At 31.3% G+C, this 17,672-nt stretch overlaps 4 protein-coding genes across 6 annotated transcripts; 3 read left to right on the top strand and 1 right to left on the bottom strand.

The window, feature by feature from the left end:
- Positions 1-32: 32 nt before the first annotated feature.
- LOC148233464 (uncharacterized) lies at positions 33-1,432 on the top strand. Its single transcript, XM_088190102.1, has 5 exons — positions 33-126; positions 184-242; positions 305-344; positions 412-485; positions 867-1,432. The coding sequence occupies exons 1-5, from the start codon at positions 102-104 to the stop codon at positions 1,086-1,088; spliced, it is 420 nt and encodes a 139-aa protein (XP_088046228.1). The 5' UTR covers positions 33-101; the 3' UTR covers positions 1,089-1,432.
- Positions 1,433-4,124: 2,692 nt separating this feature from the next.
- On the top strand, positions 4,125-6,047 carry RpL21 (ribosomal protein L21). The gene is made up of 3 exons (XM_088189921.1): positions 4,125-4,153; positions 4,290-4,427; positions 5,656-6,047. The coding sequence occupies exons 2-3, from the start codon at positions 4,299-4,301 to the stop codon at positions 6,004-6,006; spliced, it is 480 nt and encodes a 159-aa protein (XP_088046047.1). The 5' UTR covers positions 4,125-4,153; positions 4,290-4,298; the 3' UTR covers positions 6,007-6,047.
- A 4,826-nt stretch (positions 6,048-10,873) lies between these two features.
- On the bottom strand, positions 10,874-13,578 carry Usp12-46 (Ubiquitin-specific protease 12/46). Of its 2 annotated transcripts, none has more exons than XM_088189562.1 (7): positions 13,397-13,578; positions 12,991-13,071; positions 12,711-12,927; positions 12,557-12,637; positions 11,636-12,069; positions 11,291-11,434; positions 10,874-11,222 (listed from the first exon to the last, which is right to left on the bottom strand). In XM_088189562.1, the coding sequence occupies exons 1-7, from the start codon at positions 13,397-13,399 to the stop codon at positions 11,115-11,117; spliced, it is 1,068 nt and encodes a 355-aa protein (XP_088045688.1). In that variant the 5' UTR covers positions 13,400-13,578; the 3' UTR covers positions 10,874-11,114. The 2 variants fall into 2 exon arrangements, with proteins under 2 accessions (XP_088045688.1, XP_088045687.1); XM_088189561.1 differs by having other exon boundaries at positions 11,291-11,449; positions 13,397-13,499.
- A 1,179-nt stretch (positions 13,579-14,757) lies between these two features.
- On the top strand, positions 14,758-17,128 carry scf (Calumenin B scf). 2 transcript variants are annotated; one of them, XM_088189567.1, is made up of 7 exons: positions 14,758-14,883; positions 15,139-15,366; positions 15,435-15,594; positions 15,661-15,784; positions 15,853-15,974; positions 16,042-16,151; positions 16,228-17,128. In XM_088189567.1, the coding sequence occupies exons 2-7, from the start codon at positions 15,149-15,151 to the stop codon at positions 16,451-16,453; spliced, it is 960 nt and encodes a 319-aa protein (XP_088045693.1). In that variant the 5' UTR covers positions 14,758-14,883; positions 15,139-15,148; the 3' UTR covers positions 16,454-17,128. The 2 variants fall into 2 exon arrangements, with proteins under 2 accessions (XP_088045693.1, XP_088045694.1); XM_088189568.1 differs by lacking the exon at positions 14,758-14,883 and adding an exon at positions 14,932-15,070 and having other exon boundaries at positions 16,228-16,837.
- Positions 17,129-17,672: the final 544 nt, after the last annotated feature.

Genomic DNA, 17,672 nt, shown 5'->3' with positions numbered 1-17,672 from the left:
GATCGTCTTTCGATTATGGACGAAATATACAATACTTGGACCAAAAAAAATTTGACATTAACCGTTTAAGTTTGATTCCGTTTTACAGTTGTATCATTAAGATGTCTTCACAGCTCATTAAAACAGGTATACTAATTGTAATTGTGTTAATAATATTTTAATTTATAATATTTTTATTAACAGATGACGGAATTCAAGATGAAAATATCGACTACAATAACACGAACAAGTGTAAAGTTAAGGTAAAATTATCTAAAAATATATTATAACATAATAAAAACTTACTTATGTTTTATTTTATTAGTGTGACAGAGACGTAGCAGAAGATAATACTATAGATATAGGTAATAAAAACTCATGTGTATGATCACTTGTTAATCATATTATAATCATTAATTTTTGTATTTTCAGATTTTCAAAAACTTAATTTAAGTCAAGAAAGCGATTTAGGAAATTTTTCAAATCGACAGTATATTATTGTTACGGTAAATAATTAAATACCTATATTCACTGTAAAGCCAATTGAAAAGTGTATAACTATAATTCTTCAATATAGTAATACCCACAGTAAATGACTGTATCTTATAAAATCCGTACAAATTTCAATTATCCGGTTTGAAGGAAAGTACAACGTTTAATTATGTCTTGTCTTGATATTTGCTTCAAAAGATTATATGTACTAAATTTAGCTAAAGCCGGTTTTTCATATTGTGATGTTTTTAATAAATGGCCAGTGCCAGCAGTAGGTGACTGGTCTTTACAAACATCGAACTAATCATGATACATTAGTTATTTACTGATATAATTGATAAAATAAGTTTAATATAATAATACATCATTTAGGAAAGTATTTATTTTATTTTTAGCTACCAAAGCGCGTGGGCTACGTTCCCAGGAAGAATCCTTTATGGTGGAGTGACACTATAGCCGATCTTCGACGTGTGTGTTTAGCCTCCCGACGACAGTCGCAAAGACACTTTGATAACGAAGAGAAACAACAGGCTTACCATGTTGCTAGAAAAGCCTTGCGCCAAGCCATCAAGGCAGCCAAGGCCAAACTGTGTAAACCGGTCGATACAGACCCGTAAGGGGTGCTGTACTATAGGATTTAAAAAACCACACGAAAGATCACAGTGGCCTGACAGGAGCCGAGGAAGACATTCTACCTTGCTTCAAGGAAGCCAGAGGGAAGCCTAAAAGTGAAATATGTTGCAAAGTACAAAGCTGGCTTTTTGAAGTAACGAGGAGGCAACATGAACAGAGGAAACATTTTAGTGAGTAAAAATCCTATATCAGCTAGTAACACTAGCTGATGTTCTTGTGTAGATTTCCTTAAAAATCGGTTGCCACCCTCTTAAAAAAAGATTTTCTCCTTAAAAAAAGTTTTATGTTCTCCTGTAACTGTTTTGATCAATAAATTATGATAAAAAAATTAAGGCTTTCATTTTACTCACTCTTATAAATCGATTGTTTTTATCATTGTGAATTAAACAAATAAATAACTAGTACAATAAACATGTATCAATGCTAACACAATACTAGTTGATTTCAATTGATATAATATAGATTTTTATATACAATGAATTATACATCAGGTTGAACTATTTGAAGAGTGGGCTAACTTCGTATCAGTGTGAGCCACATACAAGAATCTAAAATACTGGAAATCTGCAATAATGTTCTTTCAAGAGAAAGAAAAACAATGATTTCTAAAATTGTTTATTATAAATTATATTTACATAAATTTATTTTGTACAGAATCTGCATACTATTTTTAACAATAAGCAAACCAATAAAAAAGTGAATTATTTATGAAAATAATTGAATTACCTTATATAAGATCATTCTGAAAAAGTTGCAGCTTTTTCTGAAAGCTGAATATCGTTTACTATATATTTAATATAATATGCAGCGCTTAGTTCAAAAATTGTAAATGTTCCATATGTCAGTCAAGGATATTAAATTTTGTAACCAATCATTATCTTCAAGCTGTGGGTACGATTTGTTCCTTTTTTAAAGAAGAGGCTCCAGTAGTTGAACAAACTGATTAAATACATTGTAAATTAATAGCACCTCACAATACGATAAAAAGATACATCATTCGGAAAATCTTCATATTTTAATTCTTTAAGGAAAATCTTGATTATAGTGATGATTCTTTGCATTTGCTTGAGTGTAATTTATAATCTGTAGAGCTGTCTTGACAACATTATCATATTTGAAACATTTAGCTGCTTAATGTTCACAGTGATTTATGCCACGAAGAGGTATAAACCGCGGAAATCTAGAAACACTTTTCAAGAGGTCAATGAGATCTACATTTTTACCTAATATTGCAGGTGCTCCGTCAGTTTCTTATAGTGATTTATAGTCCATCCAATATGTTAGCACTCATCATTGTTGTGTTGGAAATAAGGGTGCGTGTACGCATGTATGCATACATACACAGTTTTCTACGAATTTGTTTTTACCGATAGGAGAACGTTACCAATACTAAATCAGGGCTGTTTTAAGGGTAGGGTGACCATATGTTTGAAATTGAATTAAAAATTATAATGTGTTATATATTTATTATAAATTATTGTCATGTTGTGGTATTTTATAATCAATAAAACAATTCCTGTAATATTCTATTGATATTTAAAAAAATATTATATTGAACAGATATTCAGCCTGGAGAGTGATACCAAAACTGCTCTCATGTTTTTGAGTTAAAAATGTATATAAATAAACAAAATAAGTAAGAAAGTGATATTTTACACTTTCCTCAACAAATTGAATTAAAAAAGTAAAAATTAATTGCACTTGTAATTTTACATAGTCACCCTATTATATTTTCTCACCAATACTGCGATGATGAGCGTTCCTATCTTGGACGGACTGTACAAGTTTGTAAATCGTTCCAGCATCGTTCAATGTTGTGTTAAGTGCATTCTTGCATTTCTTCTTTTATAATTACTTCTGCAGAAACATATCGAGCAAACACATCTAGCTGCAGATTATCTTAATTATCTGTAAATTAATCAAAAGCTAAACTGAATACTAGACAGGTTTTCAAATAATATTTCAGCTTCAGAGTCTTTACTGATTTCAATAATATGCCATCGGAAATTATAATTTGGGATATTAATCTTTGTAGATTTTAATTATTTGTATCTTAAATTTTGTTTAATTCTTTCATATTTTGTTCAGTGAATTGCCCTTCACCATATAGACAGAGTAACTATCCGAGATATTACGAAATTAGCTTCAATTGCAATTCAATCAGTTTCTTTAGAAACATATGTCATGTCTGTCCGTCATTCTTACTGTGGAGTTGTGGTAAATATACAAAAGAGCCGCCATTTGGTCATGTGTGAACTATTCCTTTGTATTTTTTTTTCACTTTTCGCTTTTCATCAGTTTTTTTTATTCTATGAATTTTACCATATGTAATATATATAATATATCAGTTTAACCAATTATTTAAATTACAATGACAATGGTACGATTTAATCAATTTTGACGAAACGATTTTTTCTTTTCTCTCATCGGACAAAATAAGTTAACTCAATTATACTTTTTGTAAAATAAATGCAACTTTTGCAATGTTGTTTTTTGACTAATAGTTTACGTCGAGTAACATGGCTGTGTTATATTTAATGAACTCTTTTAACACTAATTGCATTTTTATGGCTACAACAGTTTTAAGTAGATTTTATTATCCACACGTCTATATGTTTTTTTTTTATATATATTATATGTTCAAAAATATTTTATTTAATATTTTAAAATAGGGTGTTCGGCTTTTTTTTACATATAAAGAAAATTTTATAGACATTTTCGTTGCTTTGACAAATAAAAAAAGCAAAATTGAAAAATATTTTTGCCCATTTGATTTTTCTTAGTTAACTTATTTATTCTGAGATTATTTAAAAATGATTCGTAAATTAAAAATCTGGTAAATTTTGGAGTATTAATATAATTAAATAATAATATTAGTTGATGCAAGCATTTGCGTTATTATTACAAATTAGTTTGGCAAATATTTGAATAATAAATTATAGTAGTACATATATGTATTATCCGAGCATTCGCGAACACGTTTTTGCGATCAGGTTGGCCACCCTGCTTCCATTATTAACCTCTTTCTGTCGGGCGGTTCTAGCGGAGCGTACGTATTTTCTTTTTCTTTAATATGAGACTTCCGGCGTCGATTTTGACGATCGGCGTCACGTCCGGGGGTGTCGCGGTTGGACCCCCTGCATTTGCTGCTCATTTGTTTGACGTTGCGACCACGTGTGTTTCAGGTCTTCGAGATGACTAACTCAAAAGGTTACCGCCGCGGTACGCGAGACTTGTTCTCGCGCAAGTTCCGCTCCCATGGAGTCATCCCGCTTTCGACGTATATGAAAATATACAAAGTCGGAGACATCGTCGACATCAGGGTAAGTTTTGAGACGCTTTTCTATGTGCATATTGGGCGTCCGCCATCTTTGTTAGGTTATGTTGGTGTCAAAGATTCAAAGATGACGTTTCTCGTTTTCGGGTTTATAATGTAAAAATGTTTCATAGTCAAAAAAATCTTGGCACTGAATGCAAAAATCATCTTGTGATTTTATTAACAGAGTTGAGAATTTTAATATTTTTTATGACCCCCATTTTTTTAATAAGATGCCGGATAAGTATATTTAGCGATCTTATTTGGGATATCTGCAAGTTTTGGTAAATTTTTAAGAAAAGCATTGTATTCAAACTACGGAAGTTAATCATTTTTTAAAACCATTGAATCCCCATATGTATGTATACTATTGTATAAGAGGTATTTTCCTATTATCGAGGGTCAAATTTATTAAAAATATGTTTGCTCATTTGTTGATACATTTTAGTTATTTATACACAAATATAGTTTCATTGAAAATTAACGTGTTCAAACTGTCTCATACTGAAACAAAAGTTGTACAATTCATGGGGTGTACACTGTTCTGGCCAACTTATAGGTACATAAATACATTCTGAAATTTTACCAAGTTAGATGCGAAGCGGTAGCGAGTGAGCGTTGGTCAGAACGTGAACACCAAAATGAATAACTGCAACTAATTACTTAAAAAATGTCATTTATAATTGTATATAAATTAAATATATAATTTATGAAGAGATAAATTAACATTTTTTTAGAATAAATTTGACCCCTTATAGCAAGAATGTACCTTGCTAAAACTTGATTCTTCCATTAAACTTTTAATTTGCCCTTGTTTAAGTAAAAATTAAATGGTTTAATGTACAGTTAATTAACAATCTTAATATCTTAATGCTTTTGTTTTATGATTAACTAAGTTAGATATCAATAGTTATCGGTTTCATGTCCAAAAATAAAATAATCAGCTAAACACAATACTGCGGCTATCTTTCAATTCAGTTTTAAAAGAAAACTGAATAATTTACTTTATATATACTTCATATGCTATTTAATGTATTGATTTGTATAATTTGTTCTGAAGAAATCTTTTTATGAAAGGGTTTGGTTTATTTTTGTTTTACGTGATTATAAAAGGAATTTCTCAACATCTTTTACCAATTGAAGCAAGTTTATTAATTATATACCAACTAATGTTGTATCAGTGACACATTCTGTATACTTCATTTTTACTTATATATTTTTTATTATATCTGCAGGGTAACGGAGCAGTACAAAAGGGCATGCCCTTCAAAGTATATCATGGAAAAACCGGCCGTGTATTCAATGTGACCGCACACGCTTTGGGCGTCATCGTCAATAAGCGAGTACGCGGAAACATCATCCCCAAGAGGATCAACGTGCGCATCGAGCACGTCAAGCACTCGAAGTGCCGTCAAGATTTCCTCGCCCGCGTCAAAAAGAACCTTAAGATGCAGAGGACGAGCAGAGAGAACAAAGTCAAGTTCAATCTGAAGCGCCAGCCCGCCCAGCCGAGACGCGCGCACAACGTCAGCGGAAAGAAGGGAGCTGTTGTGCTCGCCCCCATTCCGTATGAATGCATCGCGTAAATATTTTTAATTATAAATAATAAAACATCGGAAAGTTATTATTTTGATTTTTATTCCATATATATACCTTACCACATATCCTACTAAAAATCAGGTTAAACAATGCATCTAATTCGTTTCCCGACATTTGTACTGATATTAAAATTATAATTTAGTATAGATTTAGAATCGGCTTACCTCCCAATGGCACGGTAAATTTGGGAAGTGCTATTTGGATGCCCTTTACTTTTATGTGCGAGCGAGCCAAAGAATATCTTACCATTCACGCCTGATTTGTACGTACATATTGCAAAAATTGTGTAAGTATTTTCTAGTCCCCCAACTATACGCACACAAATAGCACATACCCAATTTACCGTGTTATTGGGGGGTCTATTGTACTTCAATTCCATTCTTTTGAATTAATCAACCATGTAAAAAAATATTCAATAAAAAAAATCAGAATGTTATGAAAATTTTGACAAGTAATATTATCAACCCAAAATATAATGGTGATTGTCAATGGAGCATAGCTGATGAACATTCAACTGAAGTTATTTCAGAGTTAGCAGAGTATCAAGTTACAGAAGGGCTCATAAAAGTAGATGCGCCGACACTAACAAAGTCCACTAAAAAAAGCATCTGTTTTCAGTACTGTTCAACTGCCAGAAGAATCTTATATGTTATTATTATTATGTTAAATATAATTTATAACCAATATATGTCACTGCAGCTGGGACCGGTTTTTTAACAATAGCGCATTTTTTATAAATAAAATTTCGAGTGCCTCTGCTGGTGCTCGAACCCGTAACCTTAGAGTTATTAGTCTGAGAACTTATGGACTACGCTATTCCGTCCTTAATAAATATTACAATTAAAATGCAAGTCTAGAGCAAGAGTCGAGGTTGATCTAATAGTGGTTGAAGCAAGCGGTCGGCGTTGATGTAGTTGTAAAAATGGTGAGTGGTTCAGCTGATTTTTAAAAAAATTTATTAAATGTTGAATACTATCTATTTATTTTTACAGCAGAAGAGAAGACAAATTATTTAAACATATTTACAATAATAAATATATTTTTAATGGTTATGTATTTATCATCTTATGCGAAAGAACTGAAGCAAGAATAATTTTAGAAGTACAGTAGACCCCCCAATAACATGGTACACTGTGGACGTGCTATTTGGGTGCGTGTAGTTGGGGGACTAGAAAATATTCATCCATTTTTTTGCAATAGGCATGTACAAATCAAGCGCGTGTGGTGAGATATCCTCTCTTTAGCTTACTCACACATAAAGTAACGGGCATCCAAATAGCACGCCCAAAATTTACCGTGTTATTGGGGGGTCTACTGTTTCTATAAAAAAATACCTATAATAAAAATCTTTTTTTTATACGTATAAAATCTTTTTTTTTAATAAGACCAATGCATTTCATGATGTCTAATAATGAACGCTAGTTCTAAATTTATTCGCCACAGAAACGGTTCTTTCTGCATTGGTCGACGTTGGTTTTATTGTCATTAGGGTAGTAAAATCAGTATAATTTCTCAAATACTCAGTACTCTTTTTTGTATCTGAAAATAAAGCAAATTCTTTTTTAATGTATGCAAACTAATTTTCTAAATGCCCCATGATATTGTCTGCTTCTTATGATTTGATCGAGTTCTTCCATTGTTAATAATTGTTCAGTCTGAGTATCACCTAAATAATTTAAATGGATATTCTTCTGCAGCCGTACTAGTTTTATCATTTTCTTCATCAAATAATCTTTTTATTACATCTTTTGCAAACATAAGTACTTTCTTTGAAATCATAATAACATTTCTGAGGCAGTCTAATAGCTCTATTAATTCTATATTTTTGCCATCTATGTTTTGAGTCTCTATTGTTATTAACAACTCTACTTAAATTACCATTTATTTCATTTAATTGTTTAAGCATTAATTTAATTGCTAATTAAGAAGTAATAATGTTTACGTTATCTATGCTAAGAACTTCAATTGTAAATTTACAGATTTTATTGCATTTTCCAATTCCTTTAGTAATTTAATGTTAATGTTTATAATTAAATATAAATTCCCAATATATTTAAGAACTTCTTTAATAATAAAAAATCTTAAGAACTCAAACAAATTTTCACGTCCAATACTATTCTCTATTTGCATTAACACAGTCAGTTCTAGAGTCTCCAATTACTCGAACCATCAACTACTCGAGTATCGAATATTAAAATTTTAAAATACTCGAGTACTCGAGTACTTTCGAGTATTTACCAAATGTACCAAAATGGCTATTATTCAAATTCGTGCACATATAAATAAATAAATAAAATACTTAGTATGTTAATTTTTATAATTATTTTAACTTCACGAACATACTTTTTAAAAACAATAATGCAAAAAGTGTCTCGAATTTAATATTACTGCTAGCCTTTGGTTTTATTATTCCCGTTATGGAAAAAAACCCTTTCCGTTGCTGTTGATGTTGGTCTTATTGTCATTAACGCGTTGGATAAGGCTTCTAATTTATATCTGTTCGCTTTTTATAGATATAAAATTTTTTTAACTCTCTTTTTATGTTCTCTTCTTTCATTCCCTTCTCTGCTTTTCTCTTATTTCCTTCGACTATTGACAACGTAGCATTTTGTAATTCTTCTTGAATAGATTTTTTTTCTTAACAATATACAATATTCTACTCCTTCTGATTAATGCGAAGAATTTAAATCTATATCCTTCGAAGATGTATTTGGGTGAATCCCTTTCACTCTAGAGCTAAACGGTTCGCAAAGAACTGACTTTAAATGCCTTTAAAACACACAATTGTTTTGATTTATATTTTAAGCTGAGGGATCAGTATAAACAATTGACAACACTTTACGCTACAACTGCATAGTCATAAAACCTAAAAAAAAATTTTGTTGATATTTCTTATTGTTCATTGCCATAAATTAGATAAGTCGAGACTGTCGAACAGAAAACACAACAGAAATTTCTCCGTTGTACCCACTAACATAGCCGACGACCGGAACTATGCAACTATGGAACTATGAAAAAATTATACCTGATAGTAACCGCTCTAACTCGGGACTTCGGGCATAAACGCCAAATAAAAGCAAGACGTTAACCTTTACCGGACCGAGTTAAAGTTATTTTTGTTTCTGAAATATTTCAAAATTTTTTAATTTCGAGTATTAATCGAGTAATTTTCAAAATACTCGATTATCAAGTACTTGAAAAATAGACAAAAATACTCGAGTATCGAGTACTCGATTACTCGAATTGGAGACTCTAGTCAGTTCGAGAGCTACAAATTTCATCATTATTCATAATTGAGAAAGAGATGATAAGTTTGGGTATATGCCCCTACTATTAGTTCTAAAGCACACGATACGGATATACGTTCGATATATTTATCATTACTCCGATTGATTAATAAATAAAAAAAATATAGGAATGATTTTAATTCTATAAATTTGTTCAAAATATGAACAGGAGTAATGATAAATAAATCAGTATCGTGTGCTTTATAACTAGTAGGGGGCGTAGAACCAAACTTGTAATCTCTTTCTCAATTATGAATAAAGACGAAATGGATAGCTCTCGAACTGATTGTGTTAATGCAAATAAAGTATAACTGCAGTTCATTTCCCTAAAAAAAATATTTTATCTTGTAAAATATTATTTCGCAGTGAATTTTTAAAAAATATTTTACTAATGTATGAACACCTTTGATATTATCTATTAGTCATGTAAAAGTAATAAAAACGTCATAATTGTAAAAAACAGTGGCACGATTTTTGTGACCTACCCATAGGACAGTGGGCATATCTGGGTTAAAGCATATGAAATTGTAATTTCAAACTTATCATTTTCTTCAATTTCGTCATTAATACTAAAAAAAAAATTCCCCACAGCATCAATATCATTTTAATTTTTATTATCGCCATTATCGATATTTTGATTTTGTATGCTAGAACTTGTTTTTTTGTCAAGTATTATACATCGCAAACAGAAAGGTGTATAGTGTGATTCAAACACAGGTGATGTTTTTTTAAGTTTTTGAATTAAATAATTTACAAATTTCTTCGGTGCGTATTAGAAAATTTTTGTATGACAAAAAAGGCTCAGATCCGCCGAGTCTTAGATTGGGTATTTTTACCTGAATCTGGCATAATCCTACACACAATGTCACGAGCAAAACATCTATAACGCCTAGATGTATTAAAACCAGCATATAATCAGTGTTGTAAGTCAATAACTAATAACTGAAAGATCTTGGTTTGAATACCATATGAACCCTGGTGTTTTAAATTTTTATCGTATCTGAAAGATTCATCAGATTAGATTTTTTAAATTATAATTAAAAAAATAAATGTCGCCGATTTTGACTTGTGTTTCACTACTCACCTGTAAGCGTTGATTGTGTTTAACCCGTTATAAAGCCTGTTATGTTACAACCGAGGATTAAAAAAATATTACTAAGAACAAAGTAAGGGCGAAGCAGTTGTCCAGATTTACATCAAACTCATATTTATAAAGCACAAAGTATTGCTGAAATTTTTATCCAGACCACAAAGCTTTATTTTTTTTGTATACTACTCTGAGAACGCTTAGCTGCAGTCAACTACCATACAATATTGGAGTGCCAAGTAAAAAAAATATATATCGGGCCATCAATTAATTCACAATGCAATACAGATATGATTTTATCCAAATTTGATTGGCCACTTGGATTCAAGAGTGAGAATGGTTTTACTAGTTGAAACAGTCTCTTAGTCTTAGTTCAATCTATAGAGATGTATTATAATGGTGTCATCTGAATATCGTAGATTGTATATATAATATGTGTAAATAAAGAATATAATTTTAAGTAAAATAAACTTGAAAATATTAGATTCACGGCAATAGGTAATACGAAACTACTCAAATATATTTATAATATAAATGTTTACAATTTTTATTACATGTTAAATATTTTTATGTACAAACAATAATAAATGTAATACTTTATGATATATTAACAATTAAACAATTTTATATAACTAAACCAAAAGTATTCCATATGATTTGTCTAGTAGTTTTCTTCCGCGTGATGCAGATAGATAAAAAATAATTATAATGAACATTTACACTATGTGCAATCTCGCGATTGATAAAATAAGATGTAACCAGTCTCAGACGATTTTTGTATATCTGACGTTAGTCCGTAGAAATCTTCAATCGTAGACGCATCGATTTTCTGCAATGCAAAAATTGACAATTAAAAAAGCATAGATTTACAATAAACAAGATTGATAAGATACTCACGTCTACCATTTCATCATCGAAAAGAAGCCAAAATCCATGACTTTTAACTATGCTAATGTAATGTCCTCTATTTGGACCGGGACCGCAGTGAATTACGACTGCGACCAAATCGTACAATCTATCGGGGTTTACGGCATCGTCAGACTGAAACATATTAAACTATAAGTAGGCATCAATATTTAATCATTATAAAAGTGAACAGTATAAAATAACTAAAGCTGAAACAATTTTAAATACACTGGTGCGTAACAAGTTCAGTGTTGAGATTGTTTATTTAATTTATATAATAACTAAAGATTGCTGCCTTAATTTTTTTATATCTTGCTAGTACCGTTATTAGCTTACCGTATTAAATAACCTTAGCTCTAACGGAAAGACAACTCGGTGAGACACCTTTATATGTCTGTTATATTGCTCCATGTATTTGAACCGCTTTAAATGCAACGCCAATATCATCGGCAGTTTCTTCACCCTCATCCGCTTTTGAGCCTCTTGATAGCTGCTGCAGTGGTCGCACTTGAACTTGTTTTCGCTGCATAGCGTCTCCGTGTTGCTGAAGCATCGCAGGCAGTGCGTGATGCTCGTGTTCAAGTCGACGTCAACTTGCAGATCGAAGAAGTCTTCGTCTTTGCTGCTGACCGTCTCGCAGTTCAAGCATCTCGTCTCGCTCGTGAGAATACCTTGGAATATCTCGTGTACCCACGTCGGCTCCGTATTTGAACTATTGCTGCTATCGCTTGAGCCGGGCTTTGGATTCTTTGTGTTTTGATTGCGTTCCGCTGAAGATTAATTAATTTTATTAATAACTTGCTATGTGAAGACTCCAAGGCAAGAACATGTAAACTGAAGATGAGTTATTATGCCTAGAATATGTAATATGAAAGATATCTATATACGAAGAGACTTCCTTTGGTAATTGGACTGCTCTTTAAAATGCCAAGACCTTTTGTAGAATTTTTCCGAGATCTTGGAGGAAATGTTACAACATGATATTTATCAATGCAGAATGCTAAGAATGGAATTCAAATCTTGTAAAGATTTAAAGATAATTATGAAAAAACCTTGCTAGGTTATCGAAATTGTTGATTAAGGTTGAATAATTCACTTTATTAAAAGCTTTCGTGCTGAAAATTTGAAATATAAATGTATATGAAAGAGAAAAATAAATTGAATAGCAATATTTGACAATTAAGATGTTTTTGCCTTAGGGTCTTAATGTGCTATAATAAAATTAGTATCATATGTATTATATTATAATATCCTTACCTACTATAATTTCATTTATATGATTAATTAAAAAGTTCAGGAACTCGTGAGCGTCCTGTTGTAAATAATTGTCAAACTCCTCTGTAAATAAAAAAACACAATAATAATTAGCCAATCAATATTGACATTTAAGGTTAAATATTTAGAAGTTTACCTTTTTCTTTTCTTAGTCTCGCTATGAACTTCTTTGGAGCAATAGATCCGACCTTCTTCTTCTGCGTCGCAATACTATAAAACAGATCAGCCAGACAAGTGAGTAACGTCTCCTTCGTTCTCTTATTCTTAGCTTTGTACTCGAGCACTTTCTCTCTGAATGGACGGCAAAAATATAACGCTTGGAGTACCGAGTTGCTGTAGCATGTGTTGCCAAACTGTAGCGTAATAATAATTATAAATCCACACATGGTAAATAATGAAATATTTATGATACATACATTGACTAAACCAAAATAATGTTCATTGGGAGGGAATTGATCAGAGCCTATATCTCGTTCTAGTTGTGATACATTGCCACCCTGAAACGAAAATACCATTGTTGTACAAATATATCAGTAGTGTCGTATATAATGACAGTTAAATAATTTCAGAGGCGTCAAACTATCGAAAGCGTCATTTCATCTAAGATAATAATAGTGATCTTATGTTCAAATGAGTGTTTATGTGGAGTTTGTTTGAAGGCGCGTAGAATGCTTGCGTATTTTGGCGAATGATGCACTTGTAACGACGCCGTGTTTTGAAGTGTTTTTGTAAACAACATTTTAGCGTAAGTTGCGAGTTACTGTGTGATATGTTTAGTGCGTCATGTTGACAGTGTTGTTGTGTATTAGATTGGATATTTACCATGTCGGCGAAACGGTCGCGGCATGGCACGCGCCTATCTGAGCGTTTGACAGTTGCTGTCAGTGCGAATAGTCCGCCCCAGGGTTTTAGCACCGTTTAAAGTGGCCATGGTCATTCTAAATTGTTTGCCTTATATTACATAAAATTATTGTATTTTTAGTACAGTTATGAAAATATATATTGTAATTAAATACATATTTTCTCACTGTTATCGCTAGCTCCAAATCTACACAGTATGAAGCAGCAAGGCTGGATCTTTCTGTAGCGGTATTTTTCTTGAAAAATATAGTGTGCTGCATTAGATTCTTCTGATATTCTGCAATATTTATATTTTTTCATACCAGTTATAAATATCAAAATTTTCGCTGTGTAATGCAGTATAGTGTCGTTTCACGTTATACTCTAGGCGTTGCTATAATTTGCACGCAAACAAGGCACTTAATTTTATTTTTATTGTTTGTAGTCAAATAGTCTGATTATCATCGGCTTTAGTACTTTTCGTTTTTCTTTCTTGCCAAACATAATAGCAACAAAAGGCGCTTTGTGAAGGCTGCAATCCCGATAAATGAAAAAACGTAGTAAAATAATAACGTCCTTAAGTATTGGTGGTTATGTATTTGTTGCAAGCGCGCATAAAGGAATTTTTTCTAGATGTGGTCTAGTTATATAAAACAAAAAAATTACACCAATTTTGCGGTGCATTATCTGAAAACAAAGATGGGTACTTATATATTTATTCTTCTGTGGGTATGCCTTCTCTACACTCTCGAGAGCAAGAAGTTAGGCGAGGATGGATAGTGCAGTAGGTTACTTCGCTTCACCTCGGCCAGCTTCGAAGTACTTCCGAATCGTGTCGGTATTTGTGGTCCGAGTCAAAGCAACGAAAGTCAGAGCGTGAAATGATTCACCACACTACTCATTCTATTTCAGTTTGCATGTAGATGTCTTGTAATTCGTACGTGGCAATGTGATCACAAAAGCAAACGCTTTGCTTCAGTATGAGCCGTTTATTTGGGACCTTAAAGATAAAAGGCACAAGGACAAAAAGAAGGTCCACAATGCCTGGATGCAAATCGAGAAAATTAACTAAATTCTGCCTAAATCTGGCACTGGAGTGGATTTTTCTCCATTTTTAAAATTTTTTTTGTGTTCAAAACACGCATATATTTATTAAACGCAAAATCTCATGCACCGGCCCAATCGATGTGTAATTGCCATTTTAAATATTTTTTATTATAAATAAGTTTTATTATAAATATTGTTTTTAATGTATATTTTAATATTATAAATATTTTTTTATTTATTATATATTTTGATTTATGATTTTTTTTAATGTTGCTATATAGGTCGCCATTTATAAAGTTAAGACCAACTACATACGGATTTATCTCATTTGACAGGAACAGATGATGTGGAGCTTTCCGAGTGGGAGACGCTTCTAGCAAATCAGGACTCTTCCACGTCATCTAGTTCAACTTTATCATCTCGTATGTGAACATTTTAATTAATTCCGTTTAATATCAAAACGCCAACTCATCTTTAAACTAGTACACACATTACACTAGCTTCTTCAACAATTTCTAATATCAATAAAAAATATATTATTATCAGTTTACTGAAACATTCCATTTAACACAGTTACATTAATCAGATTAATGAACTATCAAAATTCATGTGATTTTTATCTTTTATTTATTTAATAACCTATAAAATTATGTAACTAATTTGTTGTACTTTTATAGAATAATCAATATGAAGGTGCTCATCTTATTAAACGTCATCGTGCTGGTTATATCAGGCGCTGTGCCGAAGCCTGAAGAGAAGCGGATCTTGAATAATGATATATCAGACGCAGAACACTTTCAAAATCAACATCATAATCCCCAATACGATCATGAGGCGTTTCTAGGCGAAGATCAAGCTAAAACTTTCGATCAGCTGCCTCCGGAAGAGAGTCGGAGACGTCTCGGGTAATTTTAATCGACGATCTAAACTTTTTTTAATTTCGAATTTGTCTAATATATAATTATCTCTTTAGAATCATCGTAGATAAAATTGATTTTAACAGCGACGGTTTAATATCAATGGAAGAGTTGAAAGATTGGATTCGATACACTCAAAGTCGGTATATCGAAGACGACGTCGATAGACACTGGAAGCAGAACAATCCTGAAAATAAAGAATCTATCCCATGGGAGGTATGTATTAGAAATATATTGTATTATCATTTCATATTAATTAAAATATTTTTTATTATGTTATAGGTTTATAAAAATAACATGTACGGTTTTATGGTCGATATGGATCCTAAAGACATCGAAGGAACCGGCGAAGGATATTCGTATGCTTCATTGTTGAAACGAGATCGTAGACGGTGGAGTAATGCCGGTATATATATTTTTATTTTTATTATATGCTAAATGATATAAGTTTTATTTATATTATGTATATTTCAGATTTAAATCTCGATAATGCTTTGAATAGAACTGAGTTTAGAGCATTTTTGCATCCAGAAGATGATCCTCTGATGAAAGAGATCGTCGTTTTAGAGACTCTAGAAGATATAGATAAAGATAAGGTATTATAATGCAGATTATATCAATTTATAATATTGTACTAACTATTTTTTCTTCATATTTTTATAGGATGCTAAGGTCTCTTTGGAAGAATATATTGGTGATTTATATAAACCGGAAGAAGAAGGACAAGAACCAGAATGGGTACAGAATGAACGCGATCAATTCCTTCAATATAGGTAATATAAACATTGGAGCATTGTATTGTCTTATCAAGACCTTGGAAATATAATTTTTTATATATTACTTCTTTAGGGACGTCGATAAAGATGGATTTATGGACTTGGACGAGGTGAGATCTTGGATCATTCCTCCAGATTTCGACCACGCTGAAGCTGAAGCCAGGCATTTGATATTCGAAGCTGATAAAGACGCCGACGAGAAGTTGACCAAAAATGAAATTTTGGCCAAATACGATTTGTTCGTCGGTTCTCAAGCCACTGACTTTGGTGAAGCTCTAGCACGTCACGATGAATTCTGAAGTTCAATCTGACGTAATTTTTGATAACAAAATATTTTAGGCTAACGGTGCCTTTGAGCTTTTTCTCTTAAAAAATACTGTACGTTTCTTAATGATTAGATATTAAGTTGGATGTCTAACAGTAAAGAACAATTATATTTAATGCTTCATTCCATTTTGTTCCGACGACAAAGTATTGAAAGAGCGTTCCTTCATTAACTATAAATTTTGTGCAATTGTACCTTAGCTTGTGGCATATTTTTAGATTTAATATATTTATAAACATGAGCGTAAAGAGCAAATGAGTGTCCATGGTCTACCAAAGAGTAAGGAATTGATTCAGTATTTTCCTTTAATTAAACATTAAGCACATTTTAAAGATTTTCAAATAAATCTTAGCATGAAGTTTTTATTTTTTCTATATATATATATACATACATATATAAATATTTATTTTGAAAATGTTATGATTATTCCAATAACGCATTTATTGACTTAGATCTGCTAACTTAATTTTTTAGCATATTGACTAGAACAAATTGTATTTGTATGTTTTTTACTTAACTCCGTAGTATTAAGGCTTTTAAATTTTATAGAATCTCTTTTTACATAATATGAATTTAGTATAGTTTTTGTTATATTTTTATGTGCCAAAAATTTTATTTTAAAATTGAAATAAAATTAATTTTTATAAAACATGTCTTATTATTTATCACAATCATATTATTTTTTAACTGATTGATGCCAGAAATATAACTTAATGTTCTCGGCGTGTTAATAAAAGTTCATAGTTCGATTCTTAATGGTTCGTTCAGCAGTTGTATTTTACTGATATTAAATAATTTGAACTTTGCTACGTTTGATTTTTAAGTAGTTCATTTCTATATAGAACATTGTAATATTTAATTATTTATATTTTATAATACATTGTTGGTTAAAAAAAACTTACCAATTATTTTTTTAATATATGTCAGTGTCTTTAAAAAATATTTTTATTATATTGTTGCCTCATATCGATATTCCGTTTCAAATAGTGGTGTAGGAGAAATGACCACACACAAAGCAACTGTTACATCAGATATTTTTGGAATTAATAGCAGCCGAGTGTTGTGACTTATGTAGCCAGTGAAGCACCGGAAGAGCTTATTGCACACACAAATATATAATTCATACTGATGAAAATGGATAATAAAAATGTCTTGCAGTTGTAAAAATCGAGTCACTCTGAGTTTTAGTTCCT

Source organism: Plectrocnemia conspersa, unplaced genomic scaffold (assembly GCF_051122295.1).
Source record: "Plectrocnemia conspersa isolate PC_06_02 unplaced genomic scaffold, ASM5112229v1 ptg000008l, whole genome shotgun sequence".
Taxonomy (NCBI): Eukaryota; Metazoa; Arthropoda; class Insecta; order Trichoptera; family Polycentropodidae; genus Plectrocnemia; species Plectrocnemia conspersa.
Note: the sequence above shows the minus strand (reverse complement) of the source record. Positions and strands in the feature narration are given on the sequence as shown.